The sequence below is a fragment of the Podarcis bocagei genome (assembly GCF_964188305.1).
Source record: "Podarcis bocagei genome assembly, chromosome: 10".
Taxonomy (NCBI): domain Eukaryota; kingdom Metazoa; phylum Chordata; class Lepidosauria; order Squamata; family Lacertidae; genus Podarcis; species Podarcis bocagei.
In genome coordinates this window covers 32,826,118-32,847,913 of record NC_138135.1, presented here as the reverse complement: position 1 = coordinate 32,847,913, position 21,796 = coordinate 32,826,118, and the positions used below count along the sequence as shown (strand labels likewise).

At 45.0% G+C, this 21,796-nt stretch overlaps 1 protein-coding gene across 2 annotated transcripts; it reads left to right on the top strand.

Moving 5' to 3' along the window:
• The first annotated feature begins 124 nt into the window (after positions 1–124).
• LOC308596834 (extracellular serine/threonine protein kinase FAM20C-like) lies at positions 125–20,426 on the top strand. Of its 2 annotated transcripts, XM_081212140.1 has the most exons (11): positions 125–143; positions 5,802–6,925; positions 8,168–8,331; positions 8,652–8,730; positions 10,222–10,314; positions 10,614–10,729; positions 11,071–11,251; positions 12,251–12,360; positions 14,969–15,050; positions 16,898–16,957; positions 17,922–20,426. In XM_081212140.1, the coding sequence occupies exons 2-11, from the start codon at positions 6,450–6,452 to the stop codon at positions 18,196–18,198; spliced, it is 1,638 nt and encodes a 545-aa protein (XP_081068266.1). In that variant the 5' UTR covers positions 125–143; positions 5,802–6,449; the 3' UTR covers positions 18,199–20,426. The 2 variants fall into 2 exon arrangements, with proteins under 2 accessions (XP_081068266.1, XP_081068265.1); XM_081212139.1 differs by lacking the exon at positions 125–143 and having other exon boundaries at positions 5,274–6,925.
• The last annotated feature ends 1,370 nt before the right edge of the window (positions 20,427–21,796 follow it).

The following is a 21,796-nucleotide window of genomic DNA, read 5'->3' as shown; positions in this document are numbered from 1 at the left end:
CACATTAATATTTCCTCACTCATCAACTTATTTCTTAGTGCTCAGCATTAATTTTAATAGGCCATCTGATCTTTTTCATAGATTTACATGGGCATATGAGAGAGAACATCATTCTTCGATGATAGAATATGGCATTGCAGAAGGTATATAATTATCTCTCTTGCAAACATGGGGCATGAGATTCTATGCATATTGATATAGTTTCTTTAATAACATTACAGAAATAAGTACAATGTCCATATTTGAACAAGCACACACGCACACTCATATGTTGGTCTTGATGACCCAACCAAGTGTCAGGCTGACCTACAGAAATCAAACTGCTACGGTGGGGGCTTATCTCAGCAAACAATCTGTTGGCTGCTTTGCCTGTCTCTTATCAGTATCCAGTGGTCATGTGGCTGTAGCTGTGACCTGTATGAAGCAAGCAAGGCCAGCCTAATTTAGCCAATCCCCAGCTCTTTGGTCTGAACTCCCTGCTACAGAACTCCAGCAGAAGAGGGATTTTTTCTCTCTCTTCCTTGGTAACAGGAGTCCAGTTCAGTGTGCTTTACCTTCATAAAACCTCCTCTGTGTTACACATAATCAATGCCTTCATTCCGAAAATTTGACAGTGCTGTTGTGCAGTAGCTCCACAATTCCATTATTGCAAAATCTAACATGTATTCTCCTTAATTGGGCATAACAAGAGTTATATCGTACGGTGGTGCTTTTTATCCCCTCTGTTTACAATGAGTCATAGATGTGGGAGTGATCAACTGGAGGGTAATATTTACTGCTGTAAAACGCCCATGTCTTTTGAGTGCTAGGCCCCAATGCTCTAGCATGCCATTTTTAAGCTGCGAACCACTGTGACTTGCTTTCCCACTGAGGGAGCCATGGGAACATGATGTTCTGTCACTGAGCTATACACCATGTATCCAATGGTAGCAATAGGAGTGACTGTGCAACTGCAACAATGTGACTAATGCATTGTCATCAAGGAATAAGAGGTGAGAAATTTGAGTGTTGCTCTGCAGTGGTGTCATGGCAACAAAGCACATTGACAGATTGCCTGGTGTGAAGGGCTGGCTTTGAAAATCTCATTTCACTGCAAGACTCAAACCCAACGACGAAAAATCTTCCAGTTTATATTGCCAGCAATGAAGTGACGCAAAGCCAGAGGGTGGCAAGATTCATCCCTGCTTAGTTTTTCCTTCTGTCGCACAAAAGCAGCCTCCTCCAAGATGGATCATTGGGCCATCAGACTAACATTTGAAGGCAATCATGAACCTATCAATACATGGGATCTCATCATTCCCCCCCCCCCCGCCATGTTCTATTATTATTATGTGAAGTAAGGAGAAGAAAGCTGGCAGCTCCCTTCAGGGGTTTGGCTGTATGACATAGGGGGTAGACCACACCATTCAACCCACCTGTCAGTCATGTGGCATCATTATGACACCAGATCATTGACAGATGCCTTGCGGCACCCACCTGTCAAAGTCCTTTGCGCAATGCTTTTCAAGCACCTGGCAGCCAGCTAGTTTTCCGGCACTTGGGTTTTTGCCAGCCCTGGGCTCAGCAAAGCACCATGCACAGGACTTGCAAAGCAGCTATCTGCAGGGATTGGCTGCTGGAACTTGGTTGCACAGCCGGTGCAGGAGGGTTGAACTCTGCTCATCAGCTGATAGGTGGTGACTTCAGCTCTGCTCTCTGCAGGATTTAGTGTGATGCAGTCGAGTCCCCCAAAATGGCTTCACAGGCCAAATTGGAACCCATGCTGAAGGTTCCCTACCCTCATATAGAGAAACAATGATTATTTTTATTTGTCTATAAATGCTGGTTTTTTCCATATAAGAGACCCCAAAGCGATTCAAAATGAGAGCGCAGGACTCTCAAAATACAGTAAAATTGTAACAGCAAGGGAAAACTACAGATTGCCTGTCTGTCTCTCAGACATTGTCACACAAGGCCTGATTCATTTTGTGCACAGAATTGTTCTAAACATGTCTGCACCAGGTGATACTTTCAATTTGTCTTCTCTATAAATAGCATTTACATATGACACAAAGTTGGAGAAATGCTTGCAGAGACTTTGTAATGTGAGTGCACGATGTGAAAACAGTCCAAGATCTGTAGGCTCTTTCACATAAGCCACCAAATGTGCTTTATTTAAAGAAACAAAAAGTCAGTGGTAGATCTTCAAGCAGGTTGCCTCTCTTCTTTCTGAGCTTAAGTGTAACATTTGAAAATAACTTGCATCGTTTAAAATGCACAAGCATGACTATGTGCACATTTAAACCCTGCACATTCCCCCCTCCCCTGTTTTTACATCTCACCAGAAGTGTGAAAACATAGCTAGCAGATGGCAAGAGTCTTTGGTTCATAGCTACTTGAGAAGTTAATGTGTTGCTATGCTTTATTAGCAATGTTAAGAACTTATTATACTGTATTTGTAATACTTTTGATGCCCGGTTCATATGTTGTTTGTCCAGAAGCACTGTCCCACAGCATGCATATGTTGTTGGTTTCTCAGTTCAGTTATATGCAGATAGTTTCAGGTGTTAATGTTTGAACACGATTTGCGCAAGAGGCCTGAAAATGAGGGCTGGGTGGTTATTGAGCTTGTTTTGGCCAAAAACCACCACCACCACCCAAACTGAATGTCTGGCCCAGGGCTGGCCTTCCCCCAAATCTTGGTTTAATCACTTGTATGGGATAACAGCGGCCTGTATCAGCTCATCAAGCATGTTCCAGTGGCAACCTGTATGGGGATAAATGTCTCACTTCCTTCAGCATTTAATGTGAGGCAAGGTTTAACTGTCCACCTCTGAACCAGTTTTCAGTACTAGACCTCCATGCCCTCTTCCCTTGAAACCTGGGCTATAATAATGTGTGTATTTGAGCTCATGTGGGGTGCTGTCCCACTGACAGAACCAAGGATCATAGATTGGGGACTAGAGACAAGGATGCGGCTTCCAGTCAGGACTTGGGCCTGGCACCACACACACAGAGGGAGTTTTTCTTGACAGTAGGTTACTTTACTGGACCAGCACATAATGTGCTAAGATCACCTGAGCCACTTGGGTTTGACAAAGAGCCCTTAAAAGGGGGGTGGGGGACTTTTGAATCTCCAGATGTCACTGGACCTGTCAGCCATGCTGGTTGGGGCTGATGGAAGCTGACGTTGCAATATCTGGAGGGCCCCATGTACCCCACCCCTGCCTTAAAAATGCCTTGCTTAAAGGCTCTCTGCCATCTTCATCAGTCATCATTTTTAGACACCTCAGTCCTCCAAGCAGGGTTTTAGGTCGGCCCTTTTGACCGGAAAGCTCGGTTCATCCCAAGCCTCACACATGAGCACAAGCAAGAGCCTATTTCTCCACCTTGAGGGAGCTATAGAACTTACTTGACTTGTCCTCGCCTCGGTATTACTGCAATGCAAGGGGGAAAGGGGGAAAAAAGAAATATGGTGTTGTCAGAATCTGGGGCGACTGAAAGTGTTAGCTGGAGACAGTTACTAGGCAACCGCCGCACCATGGGACATAAGTAAGCCGAGAGCTCGCCGTTCTCTCCGCAGCTCACGGTATTTGTTCTCTGTGTGTGAGACAAAGTGAATGTGCCATAGCAAATGCGCGGCTGCGTGTCGTGAATGGTATGCTGGTGAGGAAGTGGCTGTATATTTTCAGAGAGTATGAGCATGGTCACATCTTTTCCCTCAGTGTCCTAGAAATAATTGCCAAGACAAAAGGCCCCAACTGCACCACATATCTATTTGAAGGAGTATCAAACCACTTTATTAACAGCGGTGGCCTTCCCCAAAGAATCCTGGGATCTGTGGTTTGTTAATGGAGCTGAGGTTTTTTTAGGAGATTCCTATTCCCCTCACAGAGCTACAATTCCCAGAGCTGCTTGGGAAAGAGGGATTGATTATTAAGACACTATGAAAATGTTATTCTCTGTGAAGCGAATAGGTGTTATCTTAACAATTCATGGCACTCTTAAACTGCAGTTCCCAGGATCCTTTGGAGGAAGCCATGACTGTTTAAACCAGTATGATACTGCTTTAAAGTATAGTGCAGATGGGGCCAAAGATTTAAAAGGTGCTGTGCCATCATTCAGCTAGAAAGCTCAAAAAGGTTACCTTGGGCAGAACAAGCATCGTGGGAACCTCTGGGCTATCATTATTTTGCAGGAGAGATTCAAGCACTCACCAGAACTTGAGGTTTGTGCAATTGAATTGGGTTAAAATGCTCTGCTGTCCAATTGCAACAAATCCACTTAAAAGCAAAAAGGACTTCTTGCAGTTTGGAAAGTGACAGAGAAACACATTGAAAAGTGCAGAATGGATGGGTGGTTGACAAGAAGATGTGTTAACATCCTGCAGGCAAATTGGGCTGAATGCTCAATAAAAGCCACACATAGACTAACCCCTGTGTAAGCTTTGTGCAAATCAGGATGAATTCTGAATGAATAGATCATCTGGAGAAGCCTTGTACAGTATTTTACAAAGCTGTTTCCAAGATAAAATGAGAGAACCCCACCTAAGTCACTGTGCAGGAAGAGCAAGAGATCATTTTACCAAAAAAAGAAGGAGAGAGAGAAGAGAGAGAGAATGTAGGTGTGTTTGGCCCAAGAACAGCAACGAAAATCCAAAATCCGCATTAGGACAATACCTTTATTAGACCAGCCAAAATGATGTACTAGCTTGTGAGTTCTCCCTGGTATGTAAAAGGGCAGGGGAAGTTGGGGAAGTCTTGAAGCCTGCATCTGATGCATTTATCAGGTGCTATTCGACCTGAAACCTGTCTAGCACCTAATAGAGGCTCATGTGAATGTGTGCTGCCTTATCTCACATTTCTGTGACCAGATGCAGACACCACAACTTTCATCAGCCAACTTTCCCCCTCCCCCCTCTACCATCTAGCCCATTGAAGAGTTATGGAGAACTCAAAGCACTGCACGTTATTTTCCATCATTAAAGGTAAAGGGACCCCTGACCATTAGGTCCAGTCATGGCCAACTCTGGGGTTGCGGCGCTCATCTCACTTTATTGGCCGAGGGAGCAGGTGTACAGCTTCCGGGTCATAATAATAATAATAATAATAATAAATTTTATTTATATCCCGCCCTCCCCAGCCGAAGCCGGGCTCAGGGCGGCTAACAACACTAAAATAGTGCAACATTATAAAAACATCATAAGAATTAATTAAAATCAAAATTGATTGGCCAGCATGATTAAGCATGATTCTGGCAAACCAGAGCAGCGCACGGAAACGCCATTTACCCTCCCGCCGGAGCTGTACCTATTTATCTACTTGCACTTCGACGTGCTTTCGAACTGCTAGGTTGGCAGGAGCAGGGACCGAGCAACGGGAGTTCACCCCATCGCGGGGATTCGAACCGCAGACCTTCTGATCGGCAAGTCCTGGGCTCTGTGGTTTAACCCACAGCACCACCCGCGTCCCTTTTTTCCATCATTACTGTTGGCTTAATAAAGGAATAGCTTGAATTGTGTTTTTTGAAGGGTAGGGGTGTTATTCTTCAAACTTATTTGACTTAGCAGTATTTATAAAATAATGCACTTAATGTATGGAGTGCTTTGAGGAAAGGGGGAACTAAGGGCTCAGATCTAGGTGCCACATATCAATATTTTCATGAGCTCCACAAAACACATGGCCTTTATGCCAATTCCCTCAAAAAATCTGATTTCCCTTCACAATCCCCCACACAATGAATATGGAAGGAGCGGGCAATGCCTCTCTTGCGCCTGAGAATCCTAGAAACTTGTTTTAATTCTTCTTTTCTTTTGTGGACAGTTGTTGAGCCACTGCAGCTTTTCAGTGAAGGTCGAACTTTTAAAAATGGATGAAGGAGGAAGGAAGAAGTCATATGAATTATGTAGGTGGGTAGCTGACAGTGTTTATAGGTGAAAGGAGGGAATCAATATGTGAGCCTGCTGGGACGATGGGGTTCCACAAGAGTTTGTGATGCAATAACATAATTCGAAGAGATTTGTGGCATTGACCAATCTGCTGCTATCAATCTGGAGTTTAACTAGTTCATGTTAACCTTGGCACCACTTGCTCTTCCCTTATCAACATCATTAAATTCATCTGCAACCAGCTTTTTTGCCCTTTTCCTGCTGAGGACTTCTATGTGAGCAGAATGATTCCTAGCAGAAGCAGCCCCTTATACAAGACCCAGAATTATTTATTTATTTTGCCTTGGTAAGGATTATCATAGCATAAGTGAAGAGGTTTTGTTTTTTATAAGTAATCTTTTGCTTTTTTTTTTTTAATTGAGCTTCTACTTTTTCCTTTGGATTCCCAAAGCTGGAAATAAACCTTAGATAACATCCTTTACATCCTTTCGAGTGGGGATCAAATTGCGGATTATTATTTTTTTACTGACACGTGGACCTTTGTCATACATTTTGTGCTACTGGCATCCAGGACTTCACAAGGATGGTGCACCACCTGCCTTCTCTGTTCCAAAGGAAATTTAAAGTCATTCTCTGTTTTCTGCTCCTTTTGGCTCTCCTGGTACACATGGTGTTGGATCTGGCGCTCTCCGCCGGCCTTGATTCTTGTGGATGTACCCGCAAAGGAGAAGATCAACCTAGTCCCGCGTTATCAGCCCAGAATAAGTTAAACCTGAGGATTCTCCAGGACTTCAGTGGTAGCAACAGCTCCCTGGAGAAAGGTGTTCACTCACCAGAAGGCGTACCGCATGCAGGTAGCAGGGGCAACATCCCCCTCCAAAGTCACAACTTCGAGCCAAAAGAAGCAGAAGAAAAACCAACATGGACAGGCAGGTCCAAACTGGCTGCGCTTTTCGACCATCCGCTCTACAAGATTCCAATCCCAAAAGTTATGAAGAAAGACAAGCTGTTTGCTACCAGACCGAAGATGAAGATGTTTGTGAGAAGTAGCAATGAATGGTGAGAGGCTCTTGGGGTTTTTTTCATAGGGACAGCTGGGTGGCCCATACAATTTGGTATACATCCTCTGCAGGGATGGCGTTCATGGAATCAAACCCACTTCACCATAATCTGACAAAGTGGGCTTGAGTCCACCAAAGCATAAAGGTAAAGGTAAAGGGACCCCCGACCATTAGGTCCAGTCGTGGCCGACTCTGGGGTTGCGGCGCTCATCTCGCTTTATTGGCCGAGGGAGCTGGCGTACAGCTTCTGGGTCATGTGGCCAGCATAACTAAGCCACTTCTGGCAAACCAGAGCAGCGCACGTAAACACCGTTTACCTTCCCCCCAGAGTGGTACCTATTTATCTACTTGCACTTTGATGTGCTTTCGAACTGCCAGGTTGGCAGGAGCAGGGACCGAGCAACAGGAGCTCACCCCATCGCGGGGATTCGAACCGCCAACCTTCTGATTGGCAAGTCTTAGGCTCTGTGGTTTAACCCACAGCACCACCCACGTCCCTATCCACCAAAGCATATGCCATAATAAATATGTTAGTCTCTGAGATTCTCTGTTACTGCTTAATATAGGGATACATGTTGCTTTATATTGAGTTAGACCAGCAGGCCATCCTGTCTACCCTTGATGACTGTGGCTCTTCAGGGTCTTAGCCTGAGATATTGCCCTTAGATATGGAGAAAACGAATTCCACCACGGAGTCCCTGCCTCTGCCAGCACTTCGTTGCCATTTTCTGATCTCTCAGGGCAGCTGGGCTCAGAATGTTGGCCTGCCGTTTGATAAGCACTGCTAGACATACATGGGGGCTCAAGCTTCTTTGCAACATTTTCAGACAGGCCGTGCTTTCCAGTTAAAGCATGCAAAGGCCTCCTTTCCATCCCCTCACCTCACAACAGCCAGCCAGTACACTCAGTCCTCATTGGCCTGCTTTTCTCCCTCCTCCGCCCTGGGCTCTTTTCCCTAAAGGGCTTTTGTGTGTGCACATTTGCAAACCTCGTGATACCCCTGAAGAAGCATGCTGTTCATTCTAGTACATTGGGGGGACAGAGACCTGATAATTCTCTTCTCGCATTCATTAATGGAGAATTGCAAAAGAAGATGCATAATAAATTTTTGGTCCAGCGCGAGATCATTCCTTATTGCTTCTCAGTAGCCAGATTTCTGTTACCTTCTGGAGCTCACCAGCCTATGATAATATATGCAATTCTTTTTGTGTATTGTGTTGTGGGGGTATTGGATCTGCAGGGCTAGCAGCAATAAGGCACATGCGAAGCTTCCAAAACACGATGCCAACCCTGCTTGGCTCCAGTTCTACACTGGCATCAATCGCTATGAACTGTATGCCCGCCATGACCCTGCTCGCCTTGCCACGATGGAAGATTTGGCCATGCAGCCAATTGTCAGCTCAGGTATTCTGTGCCACATTCGGGTCCCTCGACCGCTCCTACTTGCTTTCTTCTCACTTCACCTTGCCTGTTTGCCTTGTTCCTCCCCCCTCACTCTTTCAATCTCCACTTTGTTTCTCCCTCTCAGTTTGATACCCAGGCTGTTAAACCATCCTGACAAGAGTCTTGTGGGAAGGGGGCATGAACTGCTTTCTGGAATGTTCTGCCTCAGTGCTAAGCACCAGAGCGGACTCTGTTAATATTTAAATACCAGGTTTCGTCCTCATTCTCAAAACTGGGAAAGGTGGCGATTTGAGCCTTGTTCCTTCTTAATGTAATTTCAGTTCAAAAGCCTGGAGGGACACAACTGAAGCTGATCATGACCTTCCCCAACCATGGACAAGCCCTCTTCAAACCCATGAAGTGAGTAAGGAAGGCCAGCAATGCTTTTAGAGGCCCTGTACCAATATCCTGGGTCCAAGTTCTTTTTCATGTGTGGCAATAACCTGTCGATGGACTCCACCTGGAAAACAGATTGTGCTTGGAACCTTCCAAACTTTGAGTTAATTAGTTACCAGGCAGCTTCTGTGTAGCAAGAGGGTGAGGGTGACCCCCTTCATGCCAGTTCTCCAAACAGAGCTAAAAGCAAGGCTGTGTTTGGACATAACCCTCTGGAGCAACTGTAGTGAAGGCTCCTCCTTTGATTACCCCATCCCTGGAGAACCGTCTCTGCCACCTCACACTCTTTATTTATTAAATTCCTATGCCACCCTTCATCTGAGGATCCCAGGGCGGTTTGCAAATACAATAATATAACCTCACTGCACACTACCAAGTTGGGTTATCATGTTCGCTAATAGTCAAAGCAAACAGTTTTGATGGACCATAAAGCAGGTGTTTCTATAGAATTAATTATGGGATTTGTGGACCATCGTTCAACAACAGCCTAACAATGCTGCAGCATAAGATAAACCTAGGCTGTTACTGTGGAAATGGCAGAGAGCCATCGATCACCTTGGATCAGTTTTAGCTCCCACAGTAAATGGCGAACTCAGCCCTCCATGTTGTGGTTTGTTTCTGATGGAGAGGTGCGACCTCTGGTGGTAAAAGTTGTGAAATGTTGTGCTATGTTGTTCTCAATGGACTCCTCTCCCCTTTCATTTAAGGCCACAACAATATTGTTTCAGCCTTGGCCAGTTGTGCAGTTAGGCTATTTTAGACTGGAGGACCTCGTAGTCTTCAGATGAGTAACGTGTATTGTTTCACTTGTTTCAAAACCAGGGCAACTATTGGGGGTGGGATGGGGGCTTCCTGTTTGTTATACTGAAATGGGCTCTAGACTTCTGTGTCAGAGTTCTGCTTCAATCGCTCCTAGTTTGCAAAGCTAGGATTAAAATTTCAGGGCTTCTCCAGAGAGGTGGGTTTTTTCCTTGTGGGTGTATCTTGCAATATTGACACAATAACAGTGCATTAACGGTGGGTTTATATTTGGCTGACCACAGACCATTCCACATTATTAGTTGTTCCGTGATGCTTCCACTACATTATTGCATTACTGCTGTCTGAAGGGACCCTCTTGCACTACTATAGTGCAACCAAAACAGGACACACACACACAAGCTGCTCTGGAACATTTATAGTATAAAAGGTTGCAGAATTTCAGCAGGACGTTAGAGGGCATGCACCAACTGGAAACAGAGTGGTATGTCCATACTTGAAACTATTGCAGGTGCAAACAGTATTGAAAACAGAATCATGTATGTAAATTTGAGCACAAACCATCATGAACACCCAATAAAAGGGATGTATGCATTGTGCATAGTGACTATGAGTTGCAAAAGATGTGTGGGCTTCAGTTCAACACTCGACAGTGAACATGATAACCCAACCCATCTCGTCTTGCCCCTTCCCCAGGCAAACCCGAGATCAGGAGACTCCAGCAGATTTCTTTTACTTCTCAGATTTTGAACGGCACAATGCAGAAATAGCAGCCTTTCACCTCGACAGGTGAGTCCAGCACACTGCACTCTCCTGTCCTGCAGGGTGCGGCAGATTCTTGCCAAATATTATCAATATCATTGATTTATCAATTCTAAACAACCATCTCAAGGCAATTTACACTGAAGATAGTGTCCAAGACAAGTATTAGTGCGAAGCAGAAAAGACAGGACTATTTTCCAAACTGATTGTATGTTCTATGATAATGAGCATTTGTGTAGGATTTGTTGTCTGTGTTTAGAGTGTTTATTTGGTCCAGCTGCAAACAGAATTTGTTTCATTTTCCCATTTTGCTCATTTCTGGGGAGGATCCTGGATTTCCGAAGAATTCCCCCCGTTTCTGGCCGTTTGGTGAATATAACCAAAGAAATCCGTGATATCACAACGGACAGGAAACTGTTTAAGACTTTCTTCATCTCCCCAGGTGAGCACTCTGTCCCCTGTTTATCCCTCCTTCATAAGATGAGCTCTAATGTGTAGAACAGGTGTGGAGAACCTGTTGCTCCCCAAAAGTTGGTGGACAGCAGCTCCCATCATCCCTGGTCATTGGCCATGCTGGCTGGCACAGATGAAGGGGAGGAGGCCCACAACCTCCAGAGCACCACAGGTCCCTCAGCTTTGGTGTAGAGCAACTGTGCTAGCCATGTAAGCTATTCTCCCCTCCTGTTATGTTGCTTTGCACCCACAAGACATGTGGTGGCACGTTGATGAGCTGTTGGCATTCCCTCACTTTTGCTTCCCTCCATTTTGCGTGGGTCAACCCAGCCGGCAACGTCTGCTTCTTTGGCGAGTGCTCCTACTATTGCTCCACGGAACATGCTTTGTGTGGCAAACCTGACCAGCTTGAGGGCTCAATGGCGGCCCTCCTGCCGGACAAAGAACTGGCTGACCGGCGTTCGTGGAGAAGCCCCTGGAGGCGTTCTTACTCCAAATTCAAGAAAGCTCAGTAAGTATGCTCAGGTGCAGAGGGAGGACCAGTATTGAATGAGAGATTGTGAAACGCATGTTCTGGATGAAGAGAGCCAAAGGAGAAAACTGATGAGCCAGGACAGCCAAAGACTGAGGAAGCAATGTATATATGTCCCTAAACCAGGGCTGCCCTAGACATTGATGAGTCTGCATGGAGTGCTGAATCTACATTCCCCCATCACTCCTATTTAGGTGAAACCCCATATCTGTTCGGCACTTCTTAGCTTGCCTTTTCTCCATCACTTCTAACTAGTTCTTATGTGCACAATGTAGCTGTGCTCCATGGTGGTGAAGTAAACCAACCAGCAGACTGGTTCAGAGGCTCATTCAGGGCTGGTTGGCCCTGTCAATATACAGGAAGGGTAGCAGGAATTCCTGAAATGAATGTGCTCATGGGGTAATATGAAATGCTGGTATTTCTATGATTTTATGTTGCTGGAGCCACCCAGAGTGGCTGGAGCAACCCAGTCAGATGAGTACAAATTTGGGGTACAAATACAACAACAACAACAGATTTCTTATGCATTTATTTCATAAATACAATACTATTTTTTATACTGCTTTATTGTTAATGTTTGAAAAAGTAGCAGTACAATCAGGAAGAACTAACTCCTAGCTAGGGGGTGAACACATGCTGATCTGTTTTCTGTTGGAGACCATCTCCTGAGTTATTTTTGTTTTAAGCTCCGGAACCATTGCCAGTGCCACAAAACTGCATTACATATTCAACTAAAGAGGTCCTGAGTCTGCTGTTTGTGGTCTCAAAGAGCTGCAGCTGTACATGAAAAGGCTCAAACAGAATTTATGTAATCGCACTTAGCATCTGTGCCCTGTCAGGGTGATGGATACGTTGACAAATGATGAGATGACCTGGGGGAGCTAGAGAGGCTATAAGGAAGGGTGGAGACCATTAAATTAAAGGTTTCTCCCCACCATATGCAACAAATGATAACCTTTCATGACTATCTGTTCTAAGGTGGGAATCAGATGATGATTACTGCGCAGAGGTACGACAGACGGCACCATATGACAACGTATCCCGACTCCTCAACCTCATCGATATGACTGTGCTTGACTTCCTTATGGGTGAGCTTGGGTACATTTCCTCCTGCGAACTGCACTGCATTTGGGGACGGGACCATAGCTTAGGGGTAGAGCATCTGCTTTGCATGCAGAAGGTCCCAAGTTCAATCCTTGGCACCGGCAGTTTAAAAAAAGGATCACAGAAAGGCGCCTTATACAGAGTCCGACCATTGGTCGCAGCTCTCCAAGATTTCAGACAGGGCTCTCTCCCAGTACAGTGGTACCTCGGGTTACAGACACTTCAGGTTACAGGCGCTTCAGGTTACACACTCCGCTAACCCAGAAATAGTACCTCGGGTTAAGAACTTTACCTCAGGATGAGAACAGAAATCGTGCTCTGGCGGTGCGGCGGCAATGGGAGGCCCCATTAGCTAAAGTGGTACCTCAGGTTAAGAACAGTTTCAGGTTAAGAACAGACCTCCGGAACGAATTAAGTTCTTAACCCGAGGTACCGTTGTACTACCATGACACATCAGGATTCGAACCTGGGACCTTCTTTATGCCCCTTAGAGCAGGCAATCCCGGGATAGATGGACAAAAAGTCTGAGCTGCTTCCTATGTCTCCCAGTTTCTGACTGCTGCAACCCTTTCCTTTGTGTCATTCCAGTCCTTTAGCTCAGCCTTTAATAGAGAGACTTTGCCTCATTGCATTTTATTCTTAGGCGCGATGGAAACTCAGCAGCACTGAGAGTTCCTGAGAAACAAATTAACTCTGTTTGCGTACATCTGCCTGCCTGCCAGCTTCCCTGCAATAAGCATCTCTGGCTGTGCATTGTGTTAATATACGTGACTAGAACACAACCCGCTAAGCAGATTGAGTTGTGTTTCCCGTTGTTTCGTTCTCACCTGTCTTTTGACATCGCCTTATTCTCCGGCGTACCTCATTTCATGGGACCATATCCTTGCACCTTTCCCCCCGCCCCCCCCCTCCAATCCAATTTCGCACATTGGATGAAGCAGGTTATTTGCCAGTGAAAACATGTCACAGTGAGTCAGGGAAGGATCATGAAGTTAATGAAGGAAAAGCTTTTGGTCTCCTCCTTCTCCCCGAAGCCACCTCCACCCTTCTCAAAAAGCCTCTCTTAGAGGGTCAGGGGTCCTCCTGAACAGTGTGGGGATGGGGCAGGGGTAGGAAGGGACTGCTGGAGTCAGAGGTGGGCTGTGATAAAGCGACCAACATCATGACCCCAGACACTGTCCTTGGTGACTGCCGAGGCCTGCTGACCCTCCCATATTTTTTTTAAAAAAAAAATTGAAGGGGGTTGGTTGCCTGCTTTTCTTCTCTTGTCTTTTATTTATTTATTTTATTTACTTTCAAACCATTTTGTAATTTTAAAAAAAGTGGTAAATAAATACTTGAACTAATTAATCACCACTACTGACTGCCACCACCATCATTTAGTGTATTGTTCATTGCCAGATTCCCGCCACCCCCACCCCCACCCCGTGAAGTGGGTATTTTCTGGTGCACAAAATAGTTTCTTAGATTTCCCAGTGGAAAAGAGTTTGGGAACTTCAGAATTAAAGAGCACATGGCCTCTGTTCTTGATCAGCTACATTCCTTATATTCTAAAGATTCCTCCCCACCCCCTATATACAGTGTGCTGCCCTGGGCTCCTTTTGGAGGAAAGTCAGGATATTAAATAAATAAATAAATAGGCTTTTATAATGTTCTTATCCCTACTCTATCTCTTTCCTCAATTTGACAATACCAGCGGCAGTACATCTTAAGTCTGTGTCACTCACAGCATTTTATTGGGGGGGGGGGTTTGCATCTGATTTGCCCACCATTTGGCTTTGGTTTAACAAGTTACATAACCTGGATGGATTCCCCTCCTTTCATCCTTTTGTCATCGGTGCCAATAACTTAGGCTGATTTGTTATTTCTGTCCTTGAGATCGCTTCTGCTCCACTTAATACTTCATAATTACTTCTGCCCTATCTAACAGCTTTCAGGTTGTACCCACTGACCAATTAATAGCTGGGCATTTCATTTATTCATTTATTTTATCTCCCTGCTGAGGATAGTTCAAGAGTTCGGAGGGGGGAGGGAATAGGCTTCCTCTAGGATCCTAAACATAGGTAAGGGACCCTGGGCTAAACAGTCATGCCTTACACCCAAAGAATCCTGGGAACTGTAGTTTGTTAAGGGTGCTAAGAGCTAGAACACTAGTCCTCTCACAGAACTACAATTCCCAGAGTTCCCTGGAAGCCACTCTCTTTTTAATTAGCGTCAGATAAAGAGTTTTGATGACCTCAGGCTCTTTGAGCCTTTCTAGTTTGCCTGAATAAAACACAGGGCTTTTTTTCAGCCAGAACTTGCCGGAACTCAGTTCTGGCACCTCTCAGGTGGGTGCTGTTGCTAATCTAAGAGAATGAGGGAGGTTTCATGGTGAGTTCCGGTACCTCTTTTTCTAGACAAATAGCATGGAATAAGGATATTGTCTGATAATTGCTATTTGATATTGTCTGCAGTTTTTTCTTCTTCATTTGGTCTTGGAATTTATATCCTGCCCCAAGATCCTCTCAGGGTGGACTTCTCTAATACCTTCTTCCTCCTCTTATTTCTGCTGTCTGCCTCCTCTTCTATAATTCTTGCCTCCATATGTAGGAAACATGGATCGCCACCACTATGAGACCTTTGACAAGTTTGGGAATGACACTTTCTTCCTTCATCTGGACAATGGGCGAGGGTGAGAATGCAACATGCTTCCATGTGTGGGCGAGGGACTAGGGGAAGCTTTTGAGCTCTGTCCTACAATGATCTGCATTTTGAAGAAAGGGCTAGGGTATTCCTACTTCAGGCTGTTACTTGAGATGAGCTGCTTTTCTGGGAGTGAACTTTGAAAGCAGAAGCTTACAAGACAAGGATCTAAAGCAGGCAAGAACCAGAGTATAAGGTGGTCCTGTGGCAGGTTCATGCTGAACTGCTCTTAGCAAACCATTATTTGACTATATCAGGCAGGGCCAGTCCTACTGTAAGGCAGAGTGAGGCAGCCGCCCCAGACAACAGGTACTGTACTCAGACAGCCTTGGGAAACTGGTGGGATGTTAGAGGGCTGAACTATGCCACATGGCCTGCACTGTACCTTCCAAGTTAACCTGTTGTCTTGAAAATATCGTTATTATGATGTTTGTATCCCGCCTTTCCTCCTCCCCATTTTATCACCCAACCAACCCCAGGAGGTAGGCTTGGCTGAAACAATGACTGGCCCAAGATTACTCACTGGGCTCCATGGCCTAATGAAGATTTGAACCTGGGTATTCCAGATTCTAGTCCAGAACTCTAATCACTACACCACACTGGCTCTCAGATGTGGCAAAGGATGCTGCCCAGTCACCAGGTGTTGATGCAAGATTTGATTGCAAGCCCAGTCAGCTCTTGTACAGTGGGACCTCAGGTTACATACGCTTCAGGTTACAGACTCCGCTAACCCAGAAATAGTACCTTGGGTTAAGAACTTTGCTTCAGGATGAGAACAGAAATCGTGCCCTGGCGGCATGGCTGCAGCAGGAGGCCCCATTAGCTAAAGTGATGCTTCAGGTTAAGAACTGTTTCAGGTTAAGAATGGACCGTACTTAACCCGAGGTACCACTGTATATGGAATTGGGGAGCGATGTTATCTTGTTCTTCACCGCAGGTGGTGAAATGTCTTGGACTTGACCTGTTGGAAAGTGCTCGGTAGCTGATGTTAATGACAGACCCACATATTCTGATGAAGAAATGTAACTCAGTTTTAATGCGGTGGCGATGTAATCAAAAGCTCTTTCCAGCTGACCCAAAGCTATTTGTCTTTTAGAAGACTTCTTAAAGTTCCCAGGAAGCCACAAGCTTTAAATGTGCTTTAAATGTATGGTGCGGACATACAAACTTGACACACTTTGGAGAAGATGGCCTTGTAGTTTGTGATACTTTCAGAACTGGGTTGTTGTTGTTTTAGGAACAAAAATCTCTATACTTTAACAGAAAGAAAGGAAAATCCTTAAAATTGTATAGTTATTTACTGATATCAATTCAATATGTAGGAGGGGAGACATTAAGTGGTTTGGCTGTCCTCCAACTTCCCCATTCCATACCATTTACTCTTCCCTTCCAATGTCCCTTCCTGATATAATTATAGGATAACCTGAATATAGCAAATGACAGCTAGAGAGTACAAAACTGTTTCTACACAGGGATGGAAAAGTTGTAGTTCTCCATCTATTGTTAGACTCCAGCTCCCATCAGCCCCAGCGAGAGTAGCCAGATGGTCAAGGATGATGCCTCTTAATAGTCCAGCAACATCTGGCGGGTCACATTCCTGCTCTACACCATTCTAATATCTACCAAGATATATTAATTCTGCAGGGAAAGTAAACTTTGCAACAGGATCATGAATACAGCACTGCACAAGCACACATAATTTACATAAGTTGCAACATCATTTGCAACATTTGGACTTTTAAATATCAAAAGAAGTATTTATTGAGCAAGATAAACACTCCCAAAATAGCATTTCCCAAAAATAGAGTAACCATCTGTGCCTTTTGTTCTTCTCAGGTTTGGGAGACACTCCCATGATGAAATGTCCATTCTGGTTCCACTTCAGCAATGTTGCATGTAAGGATTCTTTTCTCACATCTTGTTTATACTCTGTCTTTGGAGGGGGTATAATTAAGGAAGTCTTATTATTTTGAGGTGGGTAATCTTTTTGGTTCTGTAGGCCAAATTGCTCTCAGTTTTTAGGTTAAGGATTTTCCCCTGGTCAGATTGTAGTGGCACGGAAGCGTGTGGCTGTGCCATTTGCCTCCTCTACATAAGCCCATGCACCTTGTCCACCACTGTGCTCTGCTGGTGGCATATTGTGTAGGCCAGGGGTAGCCTTCCATATGTTTTGGACTACAGCTCCAATAATCCCTGACCATTGGTCATTAATCAAAAGCATCTGAAGGGCACCATATTAGCTACTCCTGGTTAGTCATGAGGGGCTGGCCATTGGACTTGATGACCTCTCTCCCAAGCCTACAGTTCTATGAACTGGCTCTCATCTCAGCTATCTGAAGCATGCATGCCTAAGCTACCGGTAGTTCCCAGCAGATACACCGGAGCACAGCGCAATTGAGGATGCAGGCTCATTTCTGCCAGAAGCCAACTGAAATGCCCACACTCTGAGTTAGAGAAAGCCTACTCAGCTACTTCCACCACTTCCCGAAGCTAAAGGGAGATGCAAGTGCTTGTGGTTAAAACAAGGAGCCTTTTATGTAGGGCAACAACTGAGCAAAAATTTCATCAGATATGAAAGCGGACTCAGCATTTCCTCCACCCTGAAACACTCATGGCATGATACTCTTGCTTTCAGGTTCGGGATAAATATGGAGGAAATTATTTGGCAAGAATCCATAATGTTTGTGGTTAGTCTGACCCTATAACTTCTTGCCCACTCTCACCCCTGCCTCTGATGTGGTTCTGATATCCCAAGTCTGTGCATGTACTAATGGAAATGTTCAATGTGACGTTTCTTATGGTTTAAAAATGTTGTCCTTCCTCTTTCTTGATTTTTTCCTGTTGCTATTGATGGATCCAGTATAAAAAAGTCAACGTTCTTGCGCCTCCAACTGCTTGCTACGGAGCCTTATCGCTTGAGTGACGTCATGCGTGAGTCCTTGGCCACTGATCAGCTGTCACCAGTCTTAGCGGAGCCTCACTTGAAGGCACTGGACCGGCGGCTCCAGAAGATATTAGACATGGTGGAGGACTGCATGAAGAAGAGTGGAGAAAGCCAGGAAGTCCTGATAAATGACTTAAAAGGACAGCAGTATACATCCTCAGAGCTGCGAGACAAGAGAAGTAGCGCTGCCTGAAGGGGATGGATCCCTGGCCTGTTCAAACACACCTCTTTAATGCTACCTCTTACATTCAAGCCTTGCCGTAGGGAAGTCACTAGTCATTCTGTGCTACAGTGTAGGGGTTAGGGAGCAACCAAGGGAGAAGGGAACGTGGAATATCTTAAAAGAACAAGAGGAAGGTCCTGGAAGCAAAACTTGGACCAAGTATAAAAGGAAAAACTGTGAGCATTCAAGCTCTTGAATTGTCTTGAGGCTTGCAGTGAAGCCTTGGAAGCCTGATGGGCAAGCTGTGGTTTGAATGGAAGGATAGTTAAAGCAGAGGTAGCCCACATGGTGCCTTCCAAATGTTGGTGGACTACAACTCCCATCATCCCCTGACCACTGGCTGGAAGTGATGGGAGCTGGAGTCCAACAACAGCTGAAGGGCATCATGTTGGCAACCCATTCAAGTTATTAATGCTCAGTGGAGCTTCATTTGTAGAATTCCTTTGTAGCTATAGGAAAGGAATGTGCCTTCTCTCCCTCCTTCCCACTTCTCAGAGCAATCTATACAGCCAAGAATGTCTCTCATATTTATTCTCTTGCTATTTATTTTGAGCCATTTGCAGTGCTTTGGGCTTCTGTGTGGAAGCGTGAACTCTGCCCAACCTGCCATTGTTAACTATGTTAGCTTGCCTGGGGATAAAAAAGATGAAAAAGAAATGAGACTATGTGCGCTTGTCTTGATCTTGCCAGGTGTTGCTAACATGCTTTTCAACCCACTTCAGTCTCTGATTGAAGGTGCCAATAAATCATAGGCTGAAAGGACTTCAGGCCCCGTTGTCCTAAGATACTGATGCTGTGAGCAAGTTCATTGCTGCTTTTATCCACAAAGCTCCCTGATCTCTACTTGAAGAGAGGGCAACAGTACTATGGGCTATGCAAAACTCTAAGAGTGCCTAGGAGCAGCAGTAACAAAAGCAGCCTCTTCTCTCATAAAACATTGCTCATAGACCAAGGTCCATTTAATTATTATAACCATCATCATAAACTATCATCACCACCGCAGTTTTTTCCCTTGGAAAAGCAGCATATCAATCACGCAGTCAGCCCTATTGGTTTATGTGTATGCCGCCTTTCCCAGGGCAAACCATGCCCAAAGTGGTTCACAGTGATGTCAGAAGAGAACACAATAATAAGAAAATGCATGAAACACAACAAAAACAACTACTGCAGGAAGCTGCCAGATACCAAACTGCTTGTCCATCAAGACCAGGAATGTCTGCTCTGACTAGAAGCAGCTGTCCAGGGTCTCAGCCAAAGAAAGTTATTTTCTGTCATCTCCTGTGACCTGATCTTTTTAACTGGAGATGCCAGAGGACTGAACTTGGGAACATCTGCGTGCAAAACCATGGGCTGCAACCTGTCCTGCTTGCATAATGGGACTTCCTCTCCCAGGCTTCTGTGCCCCCCCCCACTGTGCCCCCAATCTGTTCTGGGGTTTCCCCTAACCCTCCAGAGCAGATCTGGGGCTTCTACTGAGCTGTGAACCCTCCCCAAGCATTTCAGTCAGCTGTTCAGCATTCTGTTTCCCCCCACAGTGGCCAGCTAGGTGGAAATAACATGTACTCTGTAGGAAGATCATCATGTGTAACAATTGCATGCGTGGCACTCTCCCTGTGAGTTATAGACACACTGAGATCCCACAGGCAGCCACAGCTTCCCAGCCTATGAGCATTCAGGGGAAAGCCTATCGAATCATGGAATGGTAGTGCTGGAAGGGACCACGAGGGTCATCTAGTCCAACCCCGTGAAATGCAGGAATCTTTTTGCCCAACTCGGGGCTCAAACCCACGATCCTGAGATTAAAAGTCTCATGCTGTACTGACTGAGCTATATATTTAAGCCTATGTTGTTACATGTGATGATCTGACATGTGACTGCCCATTAATTAATGGACGGGCCTTCTGTGTAGAAATTTTGTAATGTATAAAGCAGTTCCGAATGTGAAAAGTATAAGGATCTATGCAGATCTGGGCCAGGTCAGTGCCTGTGTAGAGGCCACTTGCGAACCCCTTGCACACTGCTTTTAATTCTAGGAAAGAAAGTCATAATGCACATGTAACAAAGCATTAAATGAATAACAAATTATTTCAGTAAGGTTTGCAGGTCCTTAGAGAAACCAAGAGCCAAGGCCATATTGCCTGCTAAATATGTCAGAGTGCTGGTGTTATGGTTATTAAACTCTGATCCCGTCCAATTTATCTGCTGTTTCTCTCATTATTTTCTCAAAATAAAGATTGAAGCGCCCTAATGAGAGAAAGCACCCTTGGCAACAACCTCAGGAACAATGAGCCCGTCTGCTGTTGCTTATTCAAACTGTACTCTTGCTTTCTCTGAAAATATTGCATTGTGCCTACTAATTGGCCCTCAGTGTTCATAAGGGCCTTCCTTTTCAACAGTTTCTTGTAACAAGAGGTTTTTCGGTTCCCATGAAGTTGAATAAATGTGACAAAAATACACGCAATATTTGACATGGGTTGCCTTTCACTAGCTAAATTATCTCGGCTCCAAGCCTCCATCTTAAACCCAAAGGTTAAGCTCAGCACAAGACCAGGCTGCTGGTTCCAGAGACCCACCACAGTGGAGGGGTTACTGATGACAGTGTCTGGCAAGCCACCTGCTATTTTAATTTCCCACAATGCCCTTGAGTGTTGGGTGCCCCAGTGCACTGTGGGAAAATTTAAATGGTGGGTGACTTCCCAGACCCACCCACTGTCACTAGCAGGGGGAAAGGGTAGGCTGGAGGGGGGAAACAGGTGTCAGTGGTGGTGGGACCAAGGCAGGAATCAATGCCAATGCAGACATCAGGGCTTTTAGAAGCTACCTGAGAGTATTTGACTGACACCAGGCCTGCTTCAACAGACCCATTTGGTCTACCTTGTTTTCAATCAGTTGTGTATTTGTGTAAGTTCTATATCCGTGATAATTCTTCTGCAGACATGTTCTACTAGATAAATTGATTGCTACCCCTTATATTCCATATGTGACTCGGGTCTTTTCCAATTCGCAGTGCGACCAAAGCCTGAGTGGCTCAGAACCACACAAGTCTTGTTTAGTAGATTGGGAAATCTCTCGTATAAATGAAGAATGATGGAGAAGAGCTGTAGTTTGGAGGTCAACTTTCTGGAATTAATCCTGCTTATGTGGCAGTAGAGAGGGTTCGCTTTGTTATGAGAGAACTAAATGTCCCTGAAGATTAGTAGGTCATCATGAACTTTTATTTAGCCTTGACAGTTCAAGCTAGTGGGCAGTGTCTTAAATCACAGAGTCTCTCTCTCTCTCTCTCTCTCTCTCTCTCTTTCTCTCTCTCTTTCTCTTTCTCTCTCTCTCTGTGTGCAGGGTGTGTTATGTCTGAGGTTGCAATCCTGTGCAGACTTTCCTGGAAGTAAGCCTCACTAAGTACTATGGAACTTCTGATTAGAAACTGCATTGAATGGAGCTGTATTTGGTTTTTTCTTTTCTTTTTCCTGAACGAACCTTTTCTTTTACTTTGTGTTATAGTAAAGCAGGGAAGGTAAACCTTTCAGCTTCAAGGACTGCATGCCTGAGTGCCCCCCCGGGGGGGCTCCTC